General features: G+C 44.6%; 1 protein-coding gene across 2 annotated transcripts in view; it reads left to right on the top strand.

Annotated features, from left to right (window-relative positions):
* Positions 1–19,810, top strand: part of ST8SIA5 (ST8 alpha-N-acetyl-neuraminide alpha-2,8-sialyltransferase 5) — a 47,964-nt gene that overhangs the window by 23,106 nt on the left and 5,048 nt on the right. For both annotated transcript variants that reach the window (XM_060690773.2, XM_060690774.2), the window contains 4 exons: positions 3,646–3,738; positions 5,492–5,578; positions 8,830–8,974; positions 15,135–15,247. In XM_060690773.2, coding sequence (XP_060546756.2) covers positions 3,646–3,738; positions 5,492–5,578; positions 8,830–8,974; positions 15,135–15,247 — 438 coding nt within the window. The remainder of the gene's footprint in view (positions 1–3,645; positions 3,739–5,491; positions 5,579–8,829; positions 8,975–15,134; positions 15,248–19,810) is intronic.

Here is a 19,810-nt window from a genome sequence, read left to right as displayed (position 1 = left end):
GATCCAGGAAGGCATCATAACTTGTTCATGTGGCACATGCTTTCCATGTAGAGCTGTGGTGTTCAACCTTGGTCACTTTAAGATTTTGGTGGACTTCAACTCCCAGAATTCCCTAGCCAGCCAACATGGCTGGCTGGGGAATTCTGGGAGTTGAAGTCCACAAAATCTTAAAGTGACCAAGGTTGGATGCTCCTGATGTAGAGACAAGAGGGATCCAACCTTAAAAGTCCTCTACAGCTGAAGAAAGTGGAATACAGGTAGTCCTCGACTTACAACCTCGACTTACAGAATTTCTGTCGCTAACTAATTAAGACATTTGTTCAGGGAGTTTTGCCCCGTTTTACAACCTTTCTTGCCGAAGCTGTTAAGTGAATCACTGCAGTTGCTAGGTTAGCGAGACGGTTGTTAAGTGAATCTCGCTTCCCCATTGACTTTGCTTGCATTAAGTCACATTTTACTGTGCCATTGTAACTTTGATCACTAAATGAATGGTTTGTAAGTCCAAAACCACTTATGGTGAGATTCCAGATTTTTGCAAGTCAGGTTTGCATATTTATGGAAAATAAGTGCATTTGTATAGAGATGCATTCTGAATTATTATTTTTTTTCTGAGAAGTGTGAATATTTAAAACTGTGTGGAACATGGGTACCTGGGTCAGATCCTGTTTGTATTTGTCCATGCATCCATGCGCTAAATAGCGGTAAAAGTTTCAAGATTGTCTTACTTTTCTGAGACAGCTGACTTCAGGCTATCTGGTTGAGTTTTCTGGAATTGCTTTTGTTAATGACGTACATTTCAGGCATTCTTTCTTTTTAATTGTATATCCGAGTTGTACAATAGTGCAATACTGTTCTATTGTTACATGCCATTATACAGCTTGTCAATCTTTGTCCAATGCACAGATGAATTTGATATGTATATTTTGGTTTTGTGGGCCCCATCCAGTCATTAGCACTACTGCAGGTTTGTGTATTTAATAACCTTCGTGCAGAAAAAAAGAGAAATTGAACTGGAGACAGTGAGCCACAGGAAGCAAAATTCTCTTTATTTATCCATCACTGTCTGGGGCTCTCCGTTATTATTTCTCTTGTGCCAGTCGCTTTTCTTAAAATATATGATCCGATATTGATTTTGTAAAATGCCTCGGCTGCTGGGCTGTTCAGATTTCTGTCAGTTTGAAACAACAGCAGACTAATCTGGAATATTAAATATTTGATTTAATTTAAATTTAATTTAATTGACAGTGAGAGTTGTACATGATTGCACTGACAGGAAAAATATACAAAATATACAAAACCAGATTCTTCAAGGCAAGATTTCCCCAGTCTCTCTACGAGCAAATATAGATAGTTCTTGACTTACAACCGTTTGTTTAGTGACCGTTTGAAGTTACAACAGCATTGAAAAAATAACCTAGGACCATTTTTCATACTTAGGACCATTGCAGCATCTCCCTGGTCATATGATCAAAATTCAGAAGGGTTGCAGAGTCCTGGTGTCATGTGATCACCTTTTTGCAAATTTCTGACGAGCAACGTCACTGAGGAAGCCAGATTCACTTAGCAACTGAGTTACTAACTTAAAACTGCACTGATTCACTTAACAACTGTGGCGAGAATGGTCATAAAATGGGGCAAACCCACTTAACAACTGCCTTGCTTAGCAACAAAAAGAATTTGGCTCAATTGTGGTCATATGTTGGGGACTGTCTGTAGACTAATGAACTGTGTCAGGTCTTTGAGATGACTATAAAAGCACCAGCATTGTTCATATAATGCCTTGATGGTGAAGCTATGGCACGCGTGCCACAGGTGGCACATGGCGCCATATCTGTCGGCACGCGATTGTTGCCCTAGCTCAGCTCCAGCATACATGTGCGCGCCGGCCAGCTGATTTTCAGGCCTTCTGGTCCCACCGGAAGTCAGGAAATGGGCTGTTTCCAGCCTCCGGAGTGCCTCTTGGGGGGTGGGGAAGACTGTTTTCGCCCTCCCCAGATTCCAAGAAAGCCTCTGGAGCCTGGGAAGGGTGGAAAACGGGCCTACCTGGCCCACCATGCCATGACATGCCAAAAGCGGGGAAAGCACGGGGGGTCGTGCACACATGCACTGGCGGGCGGGGCACATTGAATTGTGGGTGTGGGCACGCACACGCGCAACCCCCCCCCCACGCTTTTGGCACGCGACAGCAAAAAGGTTAGCCATCCCTGATAGAATGCACCAAGACCTCAAAGTTCGCTTTTCCACAGCAGGCTGAACCTAGATAGGGTTCTTGCTTGCTTCAGATCCAGCCCATATTTATTCACATTTATTGATTAAGTTTATTTGCCACCCATCTTAATATATAGAAACAATTCTGGGTGGATTACAGCATTAAAACATAGTTTATGGTTCTGGGTCATTTTGCAAACTCAGAAAATAGGTTCATTTGGTAACCAAAGGAAGAATTCGTGTGAACAAAGCTGTTGCATTTTTTGGGGGTGGGTTTTGGGTGGGCGGGCCTGTTTCTTCATTAGCCTGTCCATTTCCTCACTGACAGAATAGGAGAGTTGGAAGGGACCTTGGAGATCTTCTAGTCCAACCCCCTGCTCAGGCAGGAAACCTTACACCCTTTCAGACAAATATTTGTCTAATCTCTTCTTAAAAATCTCCAGAGTTGGAACACAAATTCTGGAGGCAAGCTGTTCCACTGATCAATTGTTCTGTCAGGAAAGTTCTCCTTAGTTCTAGGTTGCTTCTCTCCTTGATTGGTTTCCATCCGTTGCTTCTTGTCCTTCCCTCAGGTGCTTTGGAGAACAGGTTGACCCCACTCTTCTTTGTGGCAACCCCTTAAATATTGGAAGACTGCTATCATGTCACCCCTATTACTTCTTTTCATTCAACTAGACACACCCTATTTTTGCAACCATTCCTCCTCATACATTTTAGCCTCCAGCCCCCAATCATCTATGTTGCTCTTCTCAACATCCTTTTTTGAGACTACTCTACATGCCAGTGATGGCTAACCTTTTTACCATCGTGTGCCATGAGCGGGGTGTGTGGTGGGGGTGTCGTACACACACGCGTGCCCACACCCATAATTCTATGCTCCCCGCCCCCACGTATGTGTGCGACCCCTTGCTCCCCCCACTCCTGGCACGTGATGCCCAGTAGGCCCGTTTTTCTTTCTCCCTTGGCTCCAGGGCCTCTCTAAGAGTCTGGGGAGGACGAAAACGGCCTCCCCCACTCCCCGCTGGAGGTCCACCGGAGGCTGAAAACGGCCTGTTTAACAACTTCCGGTGGGACAGGAAGGCCCGTTTTTTGCTGTCCCCAGCCTCCAGGGCCTCCCTAGGAGTCTGGGGAGGGCAAAAACGGCCTTCCTCATCCCTCCGGAGGTGCTCCGGAGGCCAAAAACGGCCCGTTTAACAACTTCCGGTCCCACCGGAGCTGAGCTCGCATGCCCACTGATATGGCTACGCGTGCCACCTGTGGCACGCATGCCATAGGTTCGCCATCACGGGTATATGCTCTACAAACTACAGTTAGATGTGTGGGACTTATGAGATTGGTCGACAAACTTATTCGGAAAGTGCACCCAGTTGTGTGAAGATGATGCTAGAAGCAGTGAGACCTGACATTTATTTTTGTATCTCATTTGTTCTTCCTCAGGTACTTTGAATATTATGATGGTCCTTTTGACTACAACTCTACAAAATGTCTGGATCTAAGGCGGGAAATAATGGAGTTGAAGGTTCTGACGGCGTAAGTAGGAACTGTTCATTCCTGTTCTCCTAGGCAACGCTGAACCGAAGGCTTGGCAAAATCCAGCCTTTTTTTGTCCAGAATAGGTTGTTTTCAAGTTTACAGGGATGCTCAGAATGTGTAAGGCAGGGGTGTCAAACTAGATTTCTTTGAGGGCTGGATCAGCATTGTAGTTCTCCTCCGCGGGGGGGGGGGGGGGGGTAGGAGACAGGACAGATGCCTCCTGCAGCACATTACTGGCTAAAACAGGGCAAGCGGAAGCCTCCCGAGGCCCCCCTGTGGCCCGTTTTCAGCCTCCCCGGCCTCCTGCAGCACTCTGGTGGCCAAAAATGGGCCATGCAGAGGTCTCCTAGGTCCCTGCGTGGCCTGTTTTCGGCCTCCAGTAGCACTCATCCAGCCAAAAATGGGCCATGTGGAGGTCTCCTAGGCCCCTGTCCGTTTTCAGCCTCCTTGTCCTCCTGCAGCACTCTGGCGGGCAAAAATGGGTCATGTGGAGGTCTCCTAGGCCCCTGCGTGGCCTGGTTTTGGCCTCCCCAACCTCCAGTAGCACTCTGCCAGCCAAAAACGGGCCATGTGGAGGTCTCCTAGGCCCCTGTCCGTTTTCAGCCTCCTTGTCCTCCTCCAGCACTCTGGCGGGCAAAAATGGGTCATGTGGAGGTCTCCTAGGCCCCTGCGTGGCCTGTTTTTGGCCTCCCCAACCTCCAGTAGCACTCTGCCAGCCAAAAACGGGCCATGTGGAGGTCTCCTAGGCCCCTGCATGGCCTGTTTTCAGCCTCCAGTAGCACTCTGCCAGCCAAAAATGGGCCATAGGAGGCCCCGTGAGGCCTCCGCACTGCCAGTTTTTGGTCGGCAGAGTGCTGGAGGAGGCCGGGGAGGCCTAAAATAGGCCGCGGGAGGGGGGGCATTCAGCCCATGTCAGGGTTCCAACTGATGCCCTAATAAAAGCAGGAACCTCAAAGGAAGCTTCCCTAACTTGCTTCCGAGTTGCCAGCCTGTTTTGGCTGGCAGAGGCACCATGGGCTGGTCCTTTGACATTTCCAGGCCGGCCTCGTAGACTGGATTTAAGCATCCTGTGGGCCGGATCCGGCCTGCGGGCCTTGAGTTTGACCACCCCTGGTGTAAGGTTTTCCTGTAAGGGTTGGTGAGTAACAGTGAGGTGCAGTGGTGGGTTCCTCCCGGTTCGGTCTGGTTCAGCCGAGCCGGTAGCGGTGACGATATGTATGTGTCAGGTCTTGCCTCTCCAATCTTCCCAAGAAAGCAGGACTCTTGAAACTGCAGTTGTTCCAAAATGAGCTTTTATCGGAAGGTTTGCGATAACAAGAGGTCTAGGCAAGAACTGCAGTTTTTCACTTAAAACCAGCTATTTAAAGCAATGCTAACCAAAACCCTCCCACACTAGATCATTGTAGGGAAACAGAAACTTCATATAGAGATTAACACAGTAATGCAGGAAACAGAAACAGAAACTGTAAGCAGAAACTTCATAGACAGACCACTTCATTCCTTTCCCCCCTTCCTCCCACCAAAATGCCAGCGTCCCTGTAGAAATATCTGGGACCTGACAGTATGTGTATATATTGGGTATCCTGTGATTTTCTTTGCTTTTGGAAGTGTGTGTGTGTGTGTATAGAGATACACAGATACTCTTCCTTGACCAGGACAAGATTGCATTCTTGTTGTCAAAATTGGGATGTAGATGCTGCTACTTTTGGAATTCAGCTCTAAGGTGACCATTTCTTTCTGCCTATTTCAGAGCGAAGCAGACGGAATTGTTTGAAAGATGGAAGAATCTTCAGATCTGCAAATGGGAGCTGAATATCACGGAGGCCAACTTCTTCAAGTAAGATGGGGTGAACCTGGGGCTAAGAGAGTTTAGAAAACCTGATCCAATCCCTAACCCCAAACTACATCTTGACAGAGAAAATGGATAATTGTTGTGGGAGCTTCATCGCTTGAGACTTTCAAGAAGAGATTGGACTGCCATTTGTCAGAAACGGTGTAGGGTCTCCTGCTTGGGTGGGGGTGGGGTTGGACTAGATGACCTACAAGGTCCCTTCTAACTCTGTTAATCTGAATCTGAATCTGATTGCAAGTTTATTGTTTTTTCAGCTCCAGGCAGAAGTGTAAATTAATTCATTTCTACTACTGTGAGCAAATCTGCCTAGCGGTATTTTATTTAAAACCAGTCAGATGACATAGGAACAATGACCCAGCCAATGTGATATGTTCAACAAACCTCATTACAGGACCAAGTCAGTGAATCAGATGATGGTCCCTCTGAGCTGTGTCTCCTCCAACATAGCAGGTTTAAATGTGTTGGGATTGAGATAGGCTGGGTTTGGAATTTTGGGAGTCCTGAGAGACACCAGATAGGAGGAAACTGGATTACCTAATGTCAGACATCTGCTCTTGATGTTCTCAGACAGTCTTCACATTTCTACTTAGAATAGCATAGAATAACAGAGTTGGAAGGGACCTTGGAGGTCTTCTAGTCCAACCCCCTGCCCAGGCAGGAAACCCTATAGCCATGATGGCGAACCTATGGCACGCATGCCACAGGTGGCACGCAGAGCCATATTGGTGGGTACGTGAGCATTGCCCTAGCTCAGCTGATTTTTGGGCCTTCCGGGCCCACTAGAAGTCAGGAAAAAGGCTATTTCCGGCCTCTGGAGGGCCTCGGGGGTGGGGGGGGAGGGAGGCTGTTTTCACCTTACCCAGGCTCCTAGAAAGGCTCTGGAGTCTGGGGAGAGTGAAGAACGGGCCTTCCATTCCCACTGGAAGCAAACGGGCTGTTTTCAGCCTCAGGGGGTATGGGGAAGGCTGTTTTCACCCTCCCCAGCTCTAAGAAAGCCTCTGGAGCCTGAGGAGGGCGAAAAATGGGCCTACTGGGCCCACTGTGCCATCACGTGCCAAAAGCGGGGGGAGTGCAGGATTGTCGTGCACGCGTGTCGGTGGGGGTGACGACGACGGGGGTGGGCTCACTGAATTATGGATGTGGGCACATATGGGCGCGACCCCCCCCCACTTTTGGCACACAACAGCAAAAAGGTTAGCCATCACTGCCCTATAGCATTTCAGACAAATGGTTATCCGTTCTCTTATTTATTTATTTATTTATTTATTTATTTATTTATTTATTTATTTATTTATTTATTTATTTATTTATTTATTTATTTATTTATTTATTTATTTATTTATTTATTTATTTATTGGTTCAATTTATATAATATATTTATATAATCAATTTATAATCATATAAATTGGTTCAATTTATATGCCACCCTTCTCCGGAGACTCCGGAGACTCTTATTAAAAACTTCCAGTGTTGGAGCATTTACAGTTTCCGGAGGCAAGTTGTTCCACTGATTAATTGTTCTCACTGTCAGGAAATTTCTCCTTAGTTCTAAGTTGCTTCTCTCCTTGATTAGTTTCCACCCATTGCTTCTTCTCCTGCTCTCAGGTGCTTTGGAGAATAGCTTGACTCCCTCTTCTTTGTGGCAGCCCCTGAGATATCAGAACACTGCTATCATGTCACCCCTGGTCCTTCTTTTCATCAAACTAGACATACCCAATTCCAGCAACCGTTCTTCATATGTTTTAACCTCCAGTCCCTGGAGACTTGGAAATCTGGGGATTGAACCTTGGGCCTTCTGCTAACTCCATTGAGATGAAGGAGGGTATTTCCTTCATCCCTACAGATATTCAGTATAGTTGACAGATTATCTGGCCAAAACAGAGGAGTACAGAATAAATGATTTATTTTATTATTCATATTTCTATGCCACCCACTCTCCGAGGATTCTGGGCGGCTTACACCAAAGACAGTATACTAAATAGCATATTGCCCCCAACAATCTGGATCCTCATTTTACCCACCTTGGAAGGATGGAAGGCTGAGTCAACCTTGAGCCGGTGAGATTTGATCCGCTGATCTGCTGAACTAGCAGTCAGCTGAAGTAGCTGCAGTACTGCACCCTAACCACTGCACCACCTCGGCTTCAAATGAGTTGAAAGGGACCTTGGAGGTCTTATAGCATTCTGATCAAATGGCTGTCCAATCACTTCTTAAAAACCTCCGGTGATGGTGCACCCACAGCTATAAACTGTTCCACTAGTTGATTGTTCTCATTATCAGGAAATTTGTCCACATTTTGAGGAAGGATCTCTCTTTAATGAGTTTCCATCCATTGCTTCTTGTCCGTCCTCGGGTGCTTTGGAGAATAGATTGACTCCTTCTTCTCTGTGACAGCCCCTCAAATATTGGAAAACTGCTATCATATCAACCCTAGTCCTTCTCTAGAGGAATCCTGTGCTTGTCTGTCTCACTAACCCTGCTACACTTAGCTGGCTGCCCTTAAGTGTGTTTTATTGTGTTTGACAACAGTAGGTAACACTTAGCAATAGTACTTAGCTATAGACCTGTATACCGCTTTACAGTGCTTTACAGCCCTCTCTAAGCGGTTTACAAAGTCAGCCTATTGCCCCCAACAATTTGGTGTCCTCATTTTACCCACCTCGGAAGGATGGAAGCAGGGGTGAAATCTAAAATTTGTTACTACGGGTTCTGTGGGCGTGGCTTGATGGTGGCGGTGGGGGTAATGTGACTGGGTGGGCGTGGCCAACTTTTTTTTTTTTTTTACTTTTCAAAGCATTTTTTCTACAACCTTAAGAGGTTGCAGAAAAAAAGGCTTTTAGAAGCCTCTGACGATCCCAGCTGAGCCGCGCTATTATCAGAGGCTTTTTTAAAAAAAACTTTTAAAAGCATTTTTTCGGCCAAAGAGGTTGTAGAAAAAATGCTTTTAAAAGTAAAAAAAAAAAAAACAGCCTCTGATAATCGCGCGGCTCAGCTGGGCATGGGGGGTGCGCAGGGATTTTTGCTACCGGTTCTCCGAACCACCCGCTGCCATCGCTACTGGATCCGAACCGGGAGCATTTCACCCCTGGATGGAAGGCTGAGTCAACCCTGAGCCTGGTGGGATTTGAATTGCCAAATTGCAGGCAGCCGGCAGTCAGCATAAGTAGCCTGCAGTACTGCATTCTAACCACTGCGCCACCATGATTCATGTGTATCCTTCCTGCTTCTTCACATAGGTCTACTCTGTCCAGATGCTGCAATGCGCCAGCTTTCCTCTTCACAACACAAAAAAACACACCCCTGGGAACAGACCTGAAATATGAAGTGGACACCAGCGGCATTTTCCATATCAACGTCGAAGTATTCCGAATGTTTCCTAAGGTGTGGTACCTTTGCTGACTTAAAAATAATTCTCCATAAGTACAGGTAGTCCTTGACTTACAACAGTTCACTTAGTGACCATTCGTAGTTACAATGGCACTGAAAAAAAAGGTTGCAGGATGCCGATGATCATGTGATTTACATTCAGATGCTGACTCACATTTAGGATGGTTGCAACGTCCTGGAGTCATGTGACTATTTTTCGCGACCTTCTGACCAGCAAAGTCGATGTGGAAACCAGATTCATTTAACAACCGGGTTACTAATTTAACAACCGCAGTGATTCCCTGAACAAATGTGGCAAGAAAAGTCGTAAAATGGGGCAAAACTCACTTAACCAATTTAGAATAGAATAGAATAGAATAGAGTAGAGTAGAGTAGAGTAGAGTAGAGTAACAGAACAGAACAGAACAGAACAGAACAGAACAGAACAGAACAGAACAGAACGGAAAGTATGGAATGGAATGGAATAGAATAGAATAGAATAGAATAGAATAGAATAGAATAGAATAGAATAGAATAGAATAGAATAGAATAACAGATTTGGAAGGGACCTTGGAGGTCTTCTAGTCCAACCTCTTGCTTAGGCAGGAAACCCTACACCACTTCAGACAAATGGTTATCCAACATCTTCTTAAAAACTTCCAGTGTTGGATCATTCGCAACTTCTAGAGGCAAGTTATTCCACTGATGAATTGTTCTAACTGTCAGGAAATTCCTCCTTGGTTCTAGGTTGCTTCTCTCCTTGATTAGTTTCCACCCATTGCTTCTTGTCCTGCCCTCAGGTGCTTTGGAAAAAAGCTTGACTCCCTCTTCTTTGTGGCAGCCCCTGAGATATTGGAACACTGCTACTGTGAGGTTTTAAAACATCCAAAATTTATACTCACTAATTCGACAGACTGATGTACAAACAAAGAAGGTTTATTGAATTGCATTTGCAAAGGCAGGCCTCCACGTCCCTTCCCAATTTGGATTGAGATCGTGAAGCGCACTTTTCAAGTTTCACACCATGCATTTATACATTTCCACACAATATACATCACGTCACGCGCCTAAGATCCCTTACATTCTGTGTTTATGACAAAACGTGATTACCCCTGCCTTGTTACAACAGGATCTATCTTATCTTGCCTTTTATTGTTTGTCCGGAGCATGGACTTAGTTCCTTGAACATTCAGATCAAGCTGACACACAGTAATTAACTCTTTATCATTTGTGGTTTTTATTTGGCCTTGCTACTGAGGCTTGAAGTAAGAGTTATTGACTTAAAGTATTTTATAATTCTTCTGATACATTTTATAAAAGAGTAGCTTTCCATCCATTCTCACACTATCATGTCTCCCCTAGTCCTTCTTTTCATCAAACTAGACGTAGCCAGTTCCTGCAACTGGCTATGTCTGCAAAAGAGCCTTGGTAGTACAGTAGTTTAAGGCACCCTGTTATTAAGCTGGTTATTAAGACCAGATGCCTGCAATTATTGCAGGTTCGAATCTCGCCAAGGCTCAAGGTTGACTCAGCCTTCCATCCTTTCTAAGGTAGGTTAAATGAGGACCCAGTTTGTGGGGGCAATAAGCTGACTTCGTATAAATATACAAAAGTATGAAGGCTATTGCTTAATGCCTTGTAAACTGCCCTGAGTCTCCGGAGAAGGGCGGCATATAAATCAAAATAAAATTAAAATAAAATTTTAAAAAAAACCGTTCTTCATATGTTTTAGCCTCCAGTCCCCTAATCATCTTCGTTGCTCTTCTCTGCACTCTTTCTAGAGTCTCGACATCTTTTTTTTTACATCGTGGCGACTGAAATTTCTCACTTAGCAACATAAATGTTGGGCTCAATTGCGGTCGTAAGTTGAGGACTACCTGTAGCTCTGATCCCTGTGGTTGGATGCAAAGACATTAACCTGGATTTTGTAGCAGATATGAAAAGTGGGAAAAGATCTGAAATAAATAAGTGAATTACGTTGACTTTCTATCGCTGTGATTTCCTTCGTGGCTGCTCTGATGAGTCTGCCACCTGCCATCTCATTCCTGCATATCAAGAGATAGGCAGCATAATTTATATTTAGCACAGCACATCAGTGAGATATCCTATCCATGTGGAAAATGGCCAGTCAACATAATTTAAGTAAGGACATGGAATCTGTTTGTAGCTGAAGGGAGATTTGATCCAGTAACTTATTGGTTGAGTTCGACTCTACGTCACATGATAATGGAATTTATTCTGTTTTGGTGTCGTGTGACTCTAGTCTACTATGGTTTATTTAGCAAACGGGCCTGGTGGCTCAGCAGACTAAAAGCATTGTGATTAACACCAGCTGTCTGCAATTACTGTAAGTTCGAATCTCACCAGGCTCAAGGTTGACTCAGCCTTCCATCCTTTCTAAGGTAGGTTAAATGAGGACCCAGTTTGTGGGGGCAATACGCTGACTTTGTATAAATATACAAAAGTATGAAGGCTATTGCTTAACGCATTGTAAGCCGCCCTGAGTCTCCGGAGAAGGGCGGCATATAAATCAAATTGAAACAAAAAAAAATTTATTTTTTTTTGATTAATCCATCTGTTGTCTTCTGAAGAATGCCTTACCTTTGCTTTCCACCTCTTTCGTATTATTCATTTTGAAGTTATTTAGAATTTTACTTTTCCCCAAAGTCTCTGTGAGTTACATCAGGAATCTCCAAACTTGGCAACTTTAAGACTTGTGGACTTCAGCTCCCAGAATTCCCCAGCCAGCCATTCAGCCAGACTTCAACTCCCAGAATTCCTCAGCCAACTCAGAATTCATCAATAATGGCTGGCTGAGGAATTCTGAGAGCTGAAGTCCCACTTAAAATTGCCAAGTCTGGAGACCCCTGTGTCAGCTTTGGAAGCCATATTAGGCCGGAAGCTTCCATGCTGCCACCTTCTCCTGTGTGGGAAAGTAGGAGTGGAGGAGTTGTCTTTAGACATAATAGCATCCTTTCTGTCGGTCAAGGTCAGGGCGATCCTGCATCTGGAGAAGGAGTGGTCGGAGTGATGTCTCGAGATGGGACAGTGGTTGATTGGAGCATGTGATTGACTGAGGGGTGAGGGGATGGTTTTGGGGGTTTTGATTTACTGAGGGAAAACCCGGACCTCTCAGATTCGGGTTTTCCCAGATGTGCCACTTTACCTATTCTAGTAAATAGAACTTTGAAAAATGCTTGCTTTAGAGTCTTTATTTGGAAGTGGGATTTTTTCTGGAACACTGACACCCTGAGTTAGATAACTCCAATCATTTTCTGGTATCTAACATTCAGTTCTCAGACTTTCTCTGCCATTTGGCTTTTAGGTTCTAGATTTCTTCCACCTGGGGCAGGGGTCAGCAACCTGCGGCTCCGGAGCCGCATGTGGCTCTTTGGGCCCTCTGCTGTGGCTCCCTGTCAGGTGATCCCACCACTGGCTGGCCCCACCTCTCGCCCTCCCCTCCCAGTCACTCCTCACCTGGCCTGAGAAGGTAAGGGCGACGATCAGGGGTGGGTTCTAAATTTTTTTACTACCGGTTCTGTGGGCGTGGCTTATTTTGTGGGTGTGGCTTGGAGGTCATGTGACTAGGTGGGCGTGGCTAGCTGGTCAGAGTCATTTCTGGAAGGTCCTCGCACTTACGACCAGTCCTCGCACTTACGACCTGACTCATTTGTTTGCTTTTAACACTGATCAGCTGTAGGGCGGCCCTTTGAAGCCCCGCGGCAAGAGTTTAAATAGTTTTTTTCCCTCTAGTCATCCCTCTAGTCATCAGGAGGCAGCAATAGATTGGGGATGGGGCCAAATAAAAGGTAAGAATAACGTGGGGGGGTGGGAGGGCGGGAGGGGAGAACCAGTTCGGTGACGTCATATCGTCACCGTTACCGGCTCGGCCGAACCGGGAGCAACCGATCACTGGCGACGGTGGGGGATGGGGAAGTGGCCAGGGCAGAGACAGGGAAATACAGAGAGAGGGGGAGAGAAAGAGACATAGAGAGATACAGAGAGAGAGGGAGAGAGGGGAGAGAGAGAGATGTCAAAAGGATTTTGTGGTTCCCGGTGTTTTTTAACAACTGGTTCTCTGCCCTAATGCTCGACTGGGTAGGCGAGGCTAGGAGGGGTCATGTGACTGATGGAAGTGAGTGACATTGAGTTGGCCACGCCCACCCAGGTTTTGTGGCTCCAGGTGTTTTCTTTTCTGTGGGAAATGGATCCAAATTGGCTCTTTAAGTATTTAAGGTTGCAGACTCCTGACCTGGGGAAAGCATTTATTGCAGTTGACTTTGTGGCAGAAGAGTGACTAATATCTTTGCCTCCATGGTTAATTGGGTGGGTAGAGAGGCCAGTATATTTTTCCAGCTCTTGGAGAGCAGGGGATTACTCAGAAATGTAGCACATATTAAATCTCCCACCTGTTAGCTGCCTGTAATCAATCTACTATGCTAACCTCACAGTCCTAATGGATTGTTTACGGTATTTTCTTTTACGAGTACTGTGCCATGCGTGCTTTAATTATGTTTTAAAATCACATTTGTTTCTATGTTGCAAACCCATGAACTACAGATAGTCCTCTACCTACGACCAAAATATTTGTTGCTAAGCAAAATAGCTGTTGAGCGAGTCTTGCTCCGTTTTACAACCTGTCTGGCCACAGTTGTTAAATGAACCACTGCAATTGTTAGTAATACAATTGTTAAATAAATCCGGCTTTCCCATTGACTTTTGCTCGTCAGAAGGTCACAAGAGTGGATTACACAACCCCGGGACACAGCAACTGTCATAAATATGAGCCAGTTGTCTAGATTTTGATCGTGTGACCATGGGGATGCTGCAAAGGTCATAAATGTGAAAAACAGTCATAAGTCACTTTTTTCAGTGCCATTGTAATTTTGAATAGTCACTAAATGAAGACTTGTGAGGACTATATGCATAAAGGTAAAGGTAAAGGTTCCCCTCGCACATGTGTGTTAGTTGTTCCCGACTCTAGGGGGCGGTGCTCATCTCTGTTTCAAAGCCAAAGAGCCAGCACTGTTTGAAGACGTCTCCATGGTCATGTGTCCGGCATGATTAAATGCTAAAAAAGAGCCCGGATAGCTCTGCAGACAAAGGCACTATAATTTAACACCAGCTGTCTGCAATTAAAGTAAGTTCGAATTTTGCCAGGGGTTGACTCAGCCTTCCATCCTTTCTAAGGTAGGTAAATTGAGGACCCAGTTTGTGGGGGCAATAAGCTGACTTTATATAAAATATACAAATATACTTGAGAGCGTACATATATGCTCTCATCCAGTTTTAAACCTTCAAAGATCTGGGTCATATCCCTGGCAGATATTCTGTATTAACGAAGGACCGGATTTTTCTACTTAACCGGTCCTTGTGGTAGAGGCAGTGGTGGGTTCCTCCCAGTTCGGCCCGGTTCGGCCGAGCTGGTAGCGGTGACAATATGATGTCACTGAACTGGTTCTCTTTGTTTGGGAACTGGGCCCTCCCCCCCGTTATTATTACCTTTCATTTGGCCCCGCCCCCAATCTATTTGCTGCCTCCCGAGTCCCAGCTGATCGGCTAGAAGGAAAAAAACTGTTTAAACTCTTGCCGCAGGGCTTCAAAGGGCCGCCCTACAGCTGATCAATGTTAAAAGGCAGTGTGGTGGTAGACCGGTGCTTCCAAAAACAAATGAGTAGACCAGTGCCTCCAAAAACAAATGGGTAGACCGAAACGCTCCAAGAACAAATGGGTAGACTGGTACAGCTGGGCAAGCAGTTAAAAGCCTGGTAGACCAGTACCTCTGCTAAATCCTAAAGAATTGTCACATGACCATCAAACCACACCCACAAAATAAGCCACGCCCACAGAACCGGTAGTAAAAAAATTTAGAACCCATCCCTGGGTAAAGGGACACACAGGTCACCTTGGACAAGGTTGCAGATATTGTCAGCTCAGCCTAGGAAAGCAAGGCAGGATGAGAAAGGAACGTACAGTGTCCATCTTGATTTTCTTTGATGTAAGAAGAAGGAAGGGAAAATACTATCAGGCTTTCAAAATTTTGTTATTACATTTTTTAAAAAAATTTATTTACTGGTTAAGTCCAGTTGCCTCTTGAAAAAGCACTTTTGGGATAAATGTGTATGACTTTTCCAAGAATTGTTCCTATTTTTTGGCTTCTTCCGCTTTGCTCCAGGAGATGCCCTATTCTCGTTCCCAGTTTAAGAAATGTGCAGTGGTTGGCAACGGAGGAATTTTGAAGAACAGCGGATGTGGCCAGGAGATTGATGCTGCCGATTTTGTGTTACGGTAATTGTCCAACATGATCTCCTTGGAATTTTTATATAAAGTGATTGTGTTGCTATTGCTGCTAATGAAGGTATAGGCAACTTTTAAGGTTTTTTTTCACACCTCATTTACTAAGCTCTTACACGAGGGGTGTCAAACCCGCGGCCCACAGGCTGGATGCGTCACATGTTGGCTACGCCCACACCCAATTTAGCGAAGGGGGGAAAAGTCACAATATGTCACGTGACGATGCTGTGATGACTCGAGTTTGACACCCCTGTCTTACACAGTCAGAAGCAACTGGAAATGAATTCATAAGGACTAGGGTTTTTTAACTAGGGCAATCAAAACATTTTCAAAAGTGAGATATGATAAGACAATGGTGTGAATTTACATGCTTATGTCTTTAACAATAAATAAATAAAATAAATAAAGAGCCTTGATAGTACAGTGGTCTACGCACCCTGTTATTAACACAGCTGCCTGCAATTTACTGCTGGTTCGAATCTCTCCAAGGCTCAAGGTTGACTCAGCCTTCCATCCTTTCTAAGGTAGGTAAATTGAGGACCCAGTTTGTGGGGGCAATAAGCTGACTTTGTATAAAATATACAAAAGTATGAAGGCTATTGCTTAACACATTGTAAGCCGCCCTGAGTCTCTGGAGAAGGGCGGCATATAAATCAATTTTTTAAAATAAATAAACAAACAAACAAACAAACAAACAAACAAACAAATAAATAAATAAACTGTTTAAATAGTGGAAAATAGTGGAAAACTTTATACCTGCAAACTGATTAATTCTTTAAAGGGAAAAGAGCAGAGAAATAACAGTAAATAGCAACAGTAGAAGATCTCAACCACAACCATTTAAAAAAAAAAAACGCCACAAATTTTAATGTTTATTGCTTTTCTGCTTTCCTGCCTTTAGCCTCTTGATAAAGAATTTATAATTGAAAAAAACCCAAAAATAAATAAAGTGTATACAACGACTTTCAATTATTTTTTAGAAAAAATATCATTAGCTTTATCTCTCAAAAAGAGCCCCAAATTCTTCCAAGATTGTTAATGTCGAGTTTTAAGACACAATTAAAGAAAAAAGAACAGGAAATCATTTCTGATTCTGCTGACTTAGGATAAAATTGATTCTTGGATCCATTTCAGCTCATTTTTGCTGGTGATGTTTGAAGCTATGGCCTGAAGGCAAAAGGATCTTTTTTCTTATTTTCTCCAAAACACAGCCAAGTTACACAAGAGGGACATTAGTTGTTTAGTTGCATTGACCTGATGGTTGACTATTGGCACAGCATTATGGAGCCATGAATCACATCAGGGTTGAAAAGCTGGGACAGAATGTTAACTTAATCCCCCTTCTCTCCGTTTCCCTCTCCTATCAAATCCATTTATTTTGTATTCATTGAGTTTGTTCTATTGAGATCAATGGCATATAAACAAGAACAAGAAGCAATGGGTGGAAACTAATTAAGGAGAGAAGCAACTTAGAACTAAGGAGAAATTTCCTGACAGTTAGAACAATTGATCAGTGGAACAACTTGCCTCCAGAAGTTGTGAATGCTCCAACACTGGAAGTTTTTAAGAAGATGTTGGATAACCATTTGTCTGAAGTGGTGTAGGGTTTCCTGCCTAAGCAGGGGGTTGGACTAGAAGACCTCCAAGGTCCCTTCCAACTCTGTTATTCTATTTCTTTTTGTAAGAGTGGACAAGCGAACAAAAGTTCAGGGAATCCCCACATGGTAAAATAATTTGGGAGAATTAAATTGATGAATTTACTGACTTGGTCAATACTGACCCTCTGATCATTTTATGCATTGAACCATACTTTGTAGTTTGTACAGTATGTTTGTTTGTTTTGTTTTGTTTTGTTTTGTTTTATTAAATTTATATACCGCCCTACTCCCGAAGGACTCAGGGCGGTGAACAGGCACAAAATAAAATACATAAATACAAAAGTTAGAAACATAATTAAAACCAAATTAAATAATTTAGCCCAAGACAATTAAAAATCCCAATAGTTTAAAACAAATTAAAATTTCAATTTAAAAATTTAAAAGAAAGGGGAGAAAATTAGGCCAGGCCGGCTTGCTGGAATAGGAGGGTCTTAAGAGCACGGCGGAAAGTGCGCAGATCCAGGATCCTCCGTATCTCCGGGGAGAGTTCGTTCCAGATAGTGGGTGCCCCCACAGAGAAGGCCCTCCCCCTGGGGACTGCCAGTCGACACTGCTTGGCTGACGGCACCTGGAGGAGCCCCTCTCTATGAGAGCGTACCGGCCGGTGGGAGGCTGTTTGTGGTAGTAGGCGGTCCCGTAAATAACCAGGTCCTAAGCCATGGAGCGCTCTAAAGGTGGTAACCAAAACCTTGAAGCGCACCCGGAAGACCACCGGGAGCCAGTGCAGCTCACGCAGGAGAGGTGTCACACGGGAGCGCCATGTTTCTCCCATAACCACCCGCGCGGCCGCACTCTGCTCCAGTTGGAGCCTCCGGGTGCTCCTCAAGGGGAGCCCCATGTAGAGAGCATTACAATAGTCCAGGCGGGAGGTGACGAGGGCATGAGTGACTGTGCATAAGGAGTCCCGATCCAGAAAGGGACGCAACTGGCGAATCAAGCGAACCTGATGAAAAATCCTCCCGGTCACGGCCGTCAAGTGCTCTTCTAAAGACAGCCGTGAATCCAGGAGGACACCCAAATTGCGAGCCCTCTCCATGGGGGCCAGCGATTCGCCCCCAATAGTCAGCGATGGCGTCAACTGACTATATCGGGACGTCGGAAACCACAGCCCCTCGGTCTTGGATGGGTTGAGCCTGAGCCTGTTCCTCCCCATCCAGATCCGCACGGCCTCCAGACACCGGGACATCACTTCAAGGGCATCGTTGGGGTGGCCCGGGGTGGAGATGTACAGCTGGGTGTCATCAGCGTTCGGTGGTTTCACCCCGAAACCACCGATGATCTCACCCAACAGCTTTACATATGTGTTCCATATATAACAGAATAATAGAATTGAAAGCGACCTTGGCGTCTTCTACTCTAGTCACCAGCTCAAGCAGGACACCCTATACAATTTCAGAAAAATGGTTGTCCAATCTCTTCCTAAAAAACTCCAGTGATGGAGCACCCACAACTTCTGGAGGCAAGCTGTTCCACTGATTGATTGTTCTCACTGGCAGGATATTTCTCCTTAGCGATTGGTTGGTTTCCTCCTTGATTAGTTTCCATCCATTGCTTCTTGTCCTGTCCTCAGGTGCTTTGGAAAATAGAATAGAATAGAATAGAATTTTTTATTGGCCAAGTGTGATTGGACACACAAGGAATTTGTCTTTGGTTTCGCTTAGGGACAGAAATTGTGGGCTCAGTTGTGGTCGTAAATCAAGGACCTTGATAACTTGCATGAGTTATAAGATTTTCAAATTTAGTCAAACATCTCAATATTACCTCTTGTTTTTGTAATAGCTGTGCTGCTTATTTGAAGACATGGAAACGAATTAAATATAGAACAGAACAGAACAGAATAGAATTCCTTATTTGCAAAGTGTGATTGGACATGCAAGGAATTTGTCTTTGATGCATATGCTCTCAGTGTACACAAAAGAAAATATAAGTTTGTCAAGAATCATAAGGTACAACACTTAATGATGGTCATAGGGTACAAATAAGCAATGAAATCATATTAGGAAACAGTCAATATAGATCGTACGGATACAAGCAACAAGGTTACAATCATACAGTCATAAGTGGGAGGAGATGGGTGATGGGAATGATGAGAAGATTAATAGTAGTGCAGACTTAGTGAATAGTTTGACAGTGTTGAGGGAATTATTTGTTTAGCAGAGTGATGGCATTCGGGAAAAAACTGTTCTTGTGTCTAGTTGTTCTGGTGTGCAGTGCTCTATAGCGTCGTTTTGAGGGAAGGAGTTGAAAGAATTTATGTCCAGGATGCGAGGGGTCTGTAAATATTTTCACTGCCCTCTTTTTGACTTGTGCAGTATACAGGTCCTCCATGGAAGGCAGGTTGGTAGCCATTGTTTTTTCTGCAGTTCTTATTATCTGTGTCTGCCTTGTTGGGTTGCAGAACCAAACCAGACAGTTATAGAGGTACAGATGACAGACTCAAAAAAAGAATAGCTTGACTCCCTCTTCTTTGGGGCAGCCCCTGAGATATTGGAAGACTGCTATCATGTCACCCCTGGTCCTTCTTTTCATTGAACTAGACATAACCAATTCCTGCAACCGTTCTTCATATGTTTTAACCTCCAGTCCCCTCATCATCTTTGTTGCTCTTCTCTGTACTCTTTCTAGAGCAGTGATGGCTAACCTTTTTGGCACCGAGTGCCAAAACTGGAGCATGCATGCGCCGGAGCGCTGGATCCTGGAAGAGACCAGGTGGCCGGCGTGCATGCACGCGACAGCCAGCTGCTCTTCCGGGTTCCGTTGTGCGCATGATGCCACTAGACAATTCTTTGCAACCGTGACTCTCAACCAGCTAAAAAACTGCCAAAAGTAACCCCCTAAAAGCCCCAGATTTTATTAGATTTTCGACATATATATCATAGAGAATCCTGTCAACACTTTC

Source organism: Pantherophis guttatus, chromosome 2, assembly GCF_059756535.1.
Source record: "Pantherophis guttatus breed Tessera chromosome 2, ASM5975653v1, whole genome shotgun sequence".
Taxonomy (NCBI): Eukaryota; Metazoa; Chordata; class Lepidosauria; order Squamata; family Colubridae; genus Pantherophis; species Pantherophis guttatus.
This window is presented reverse-complemented; position numbering and strand designations above follow the sequence as displayed.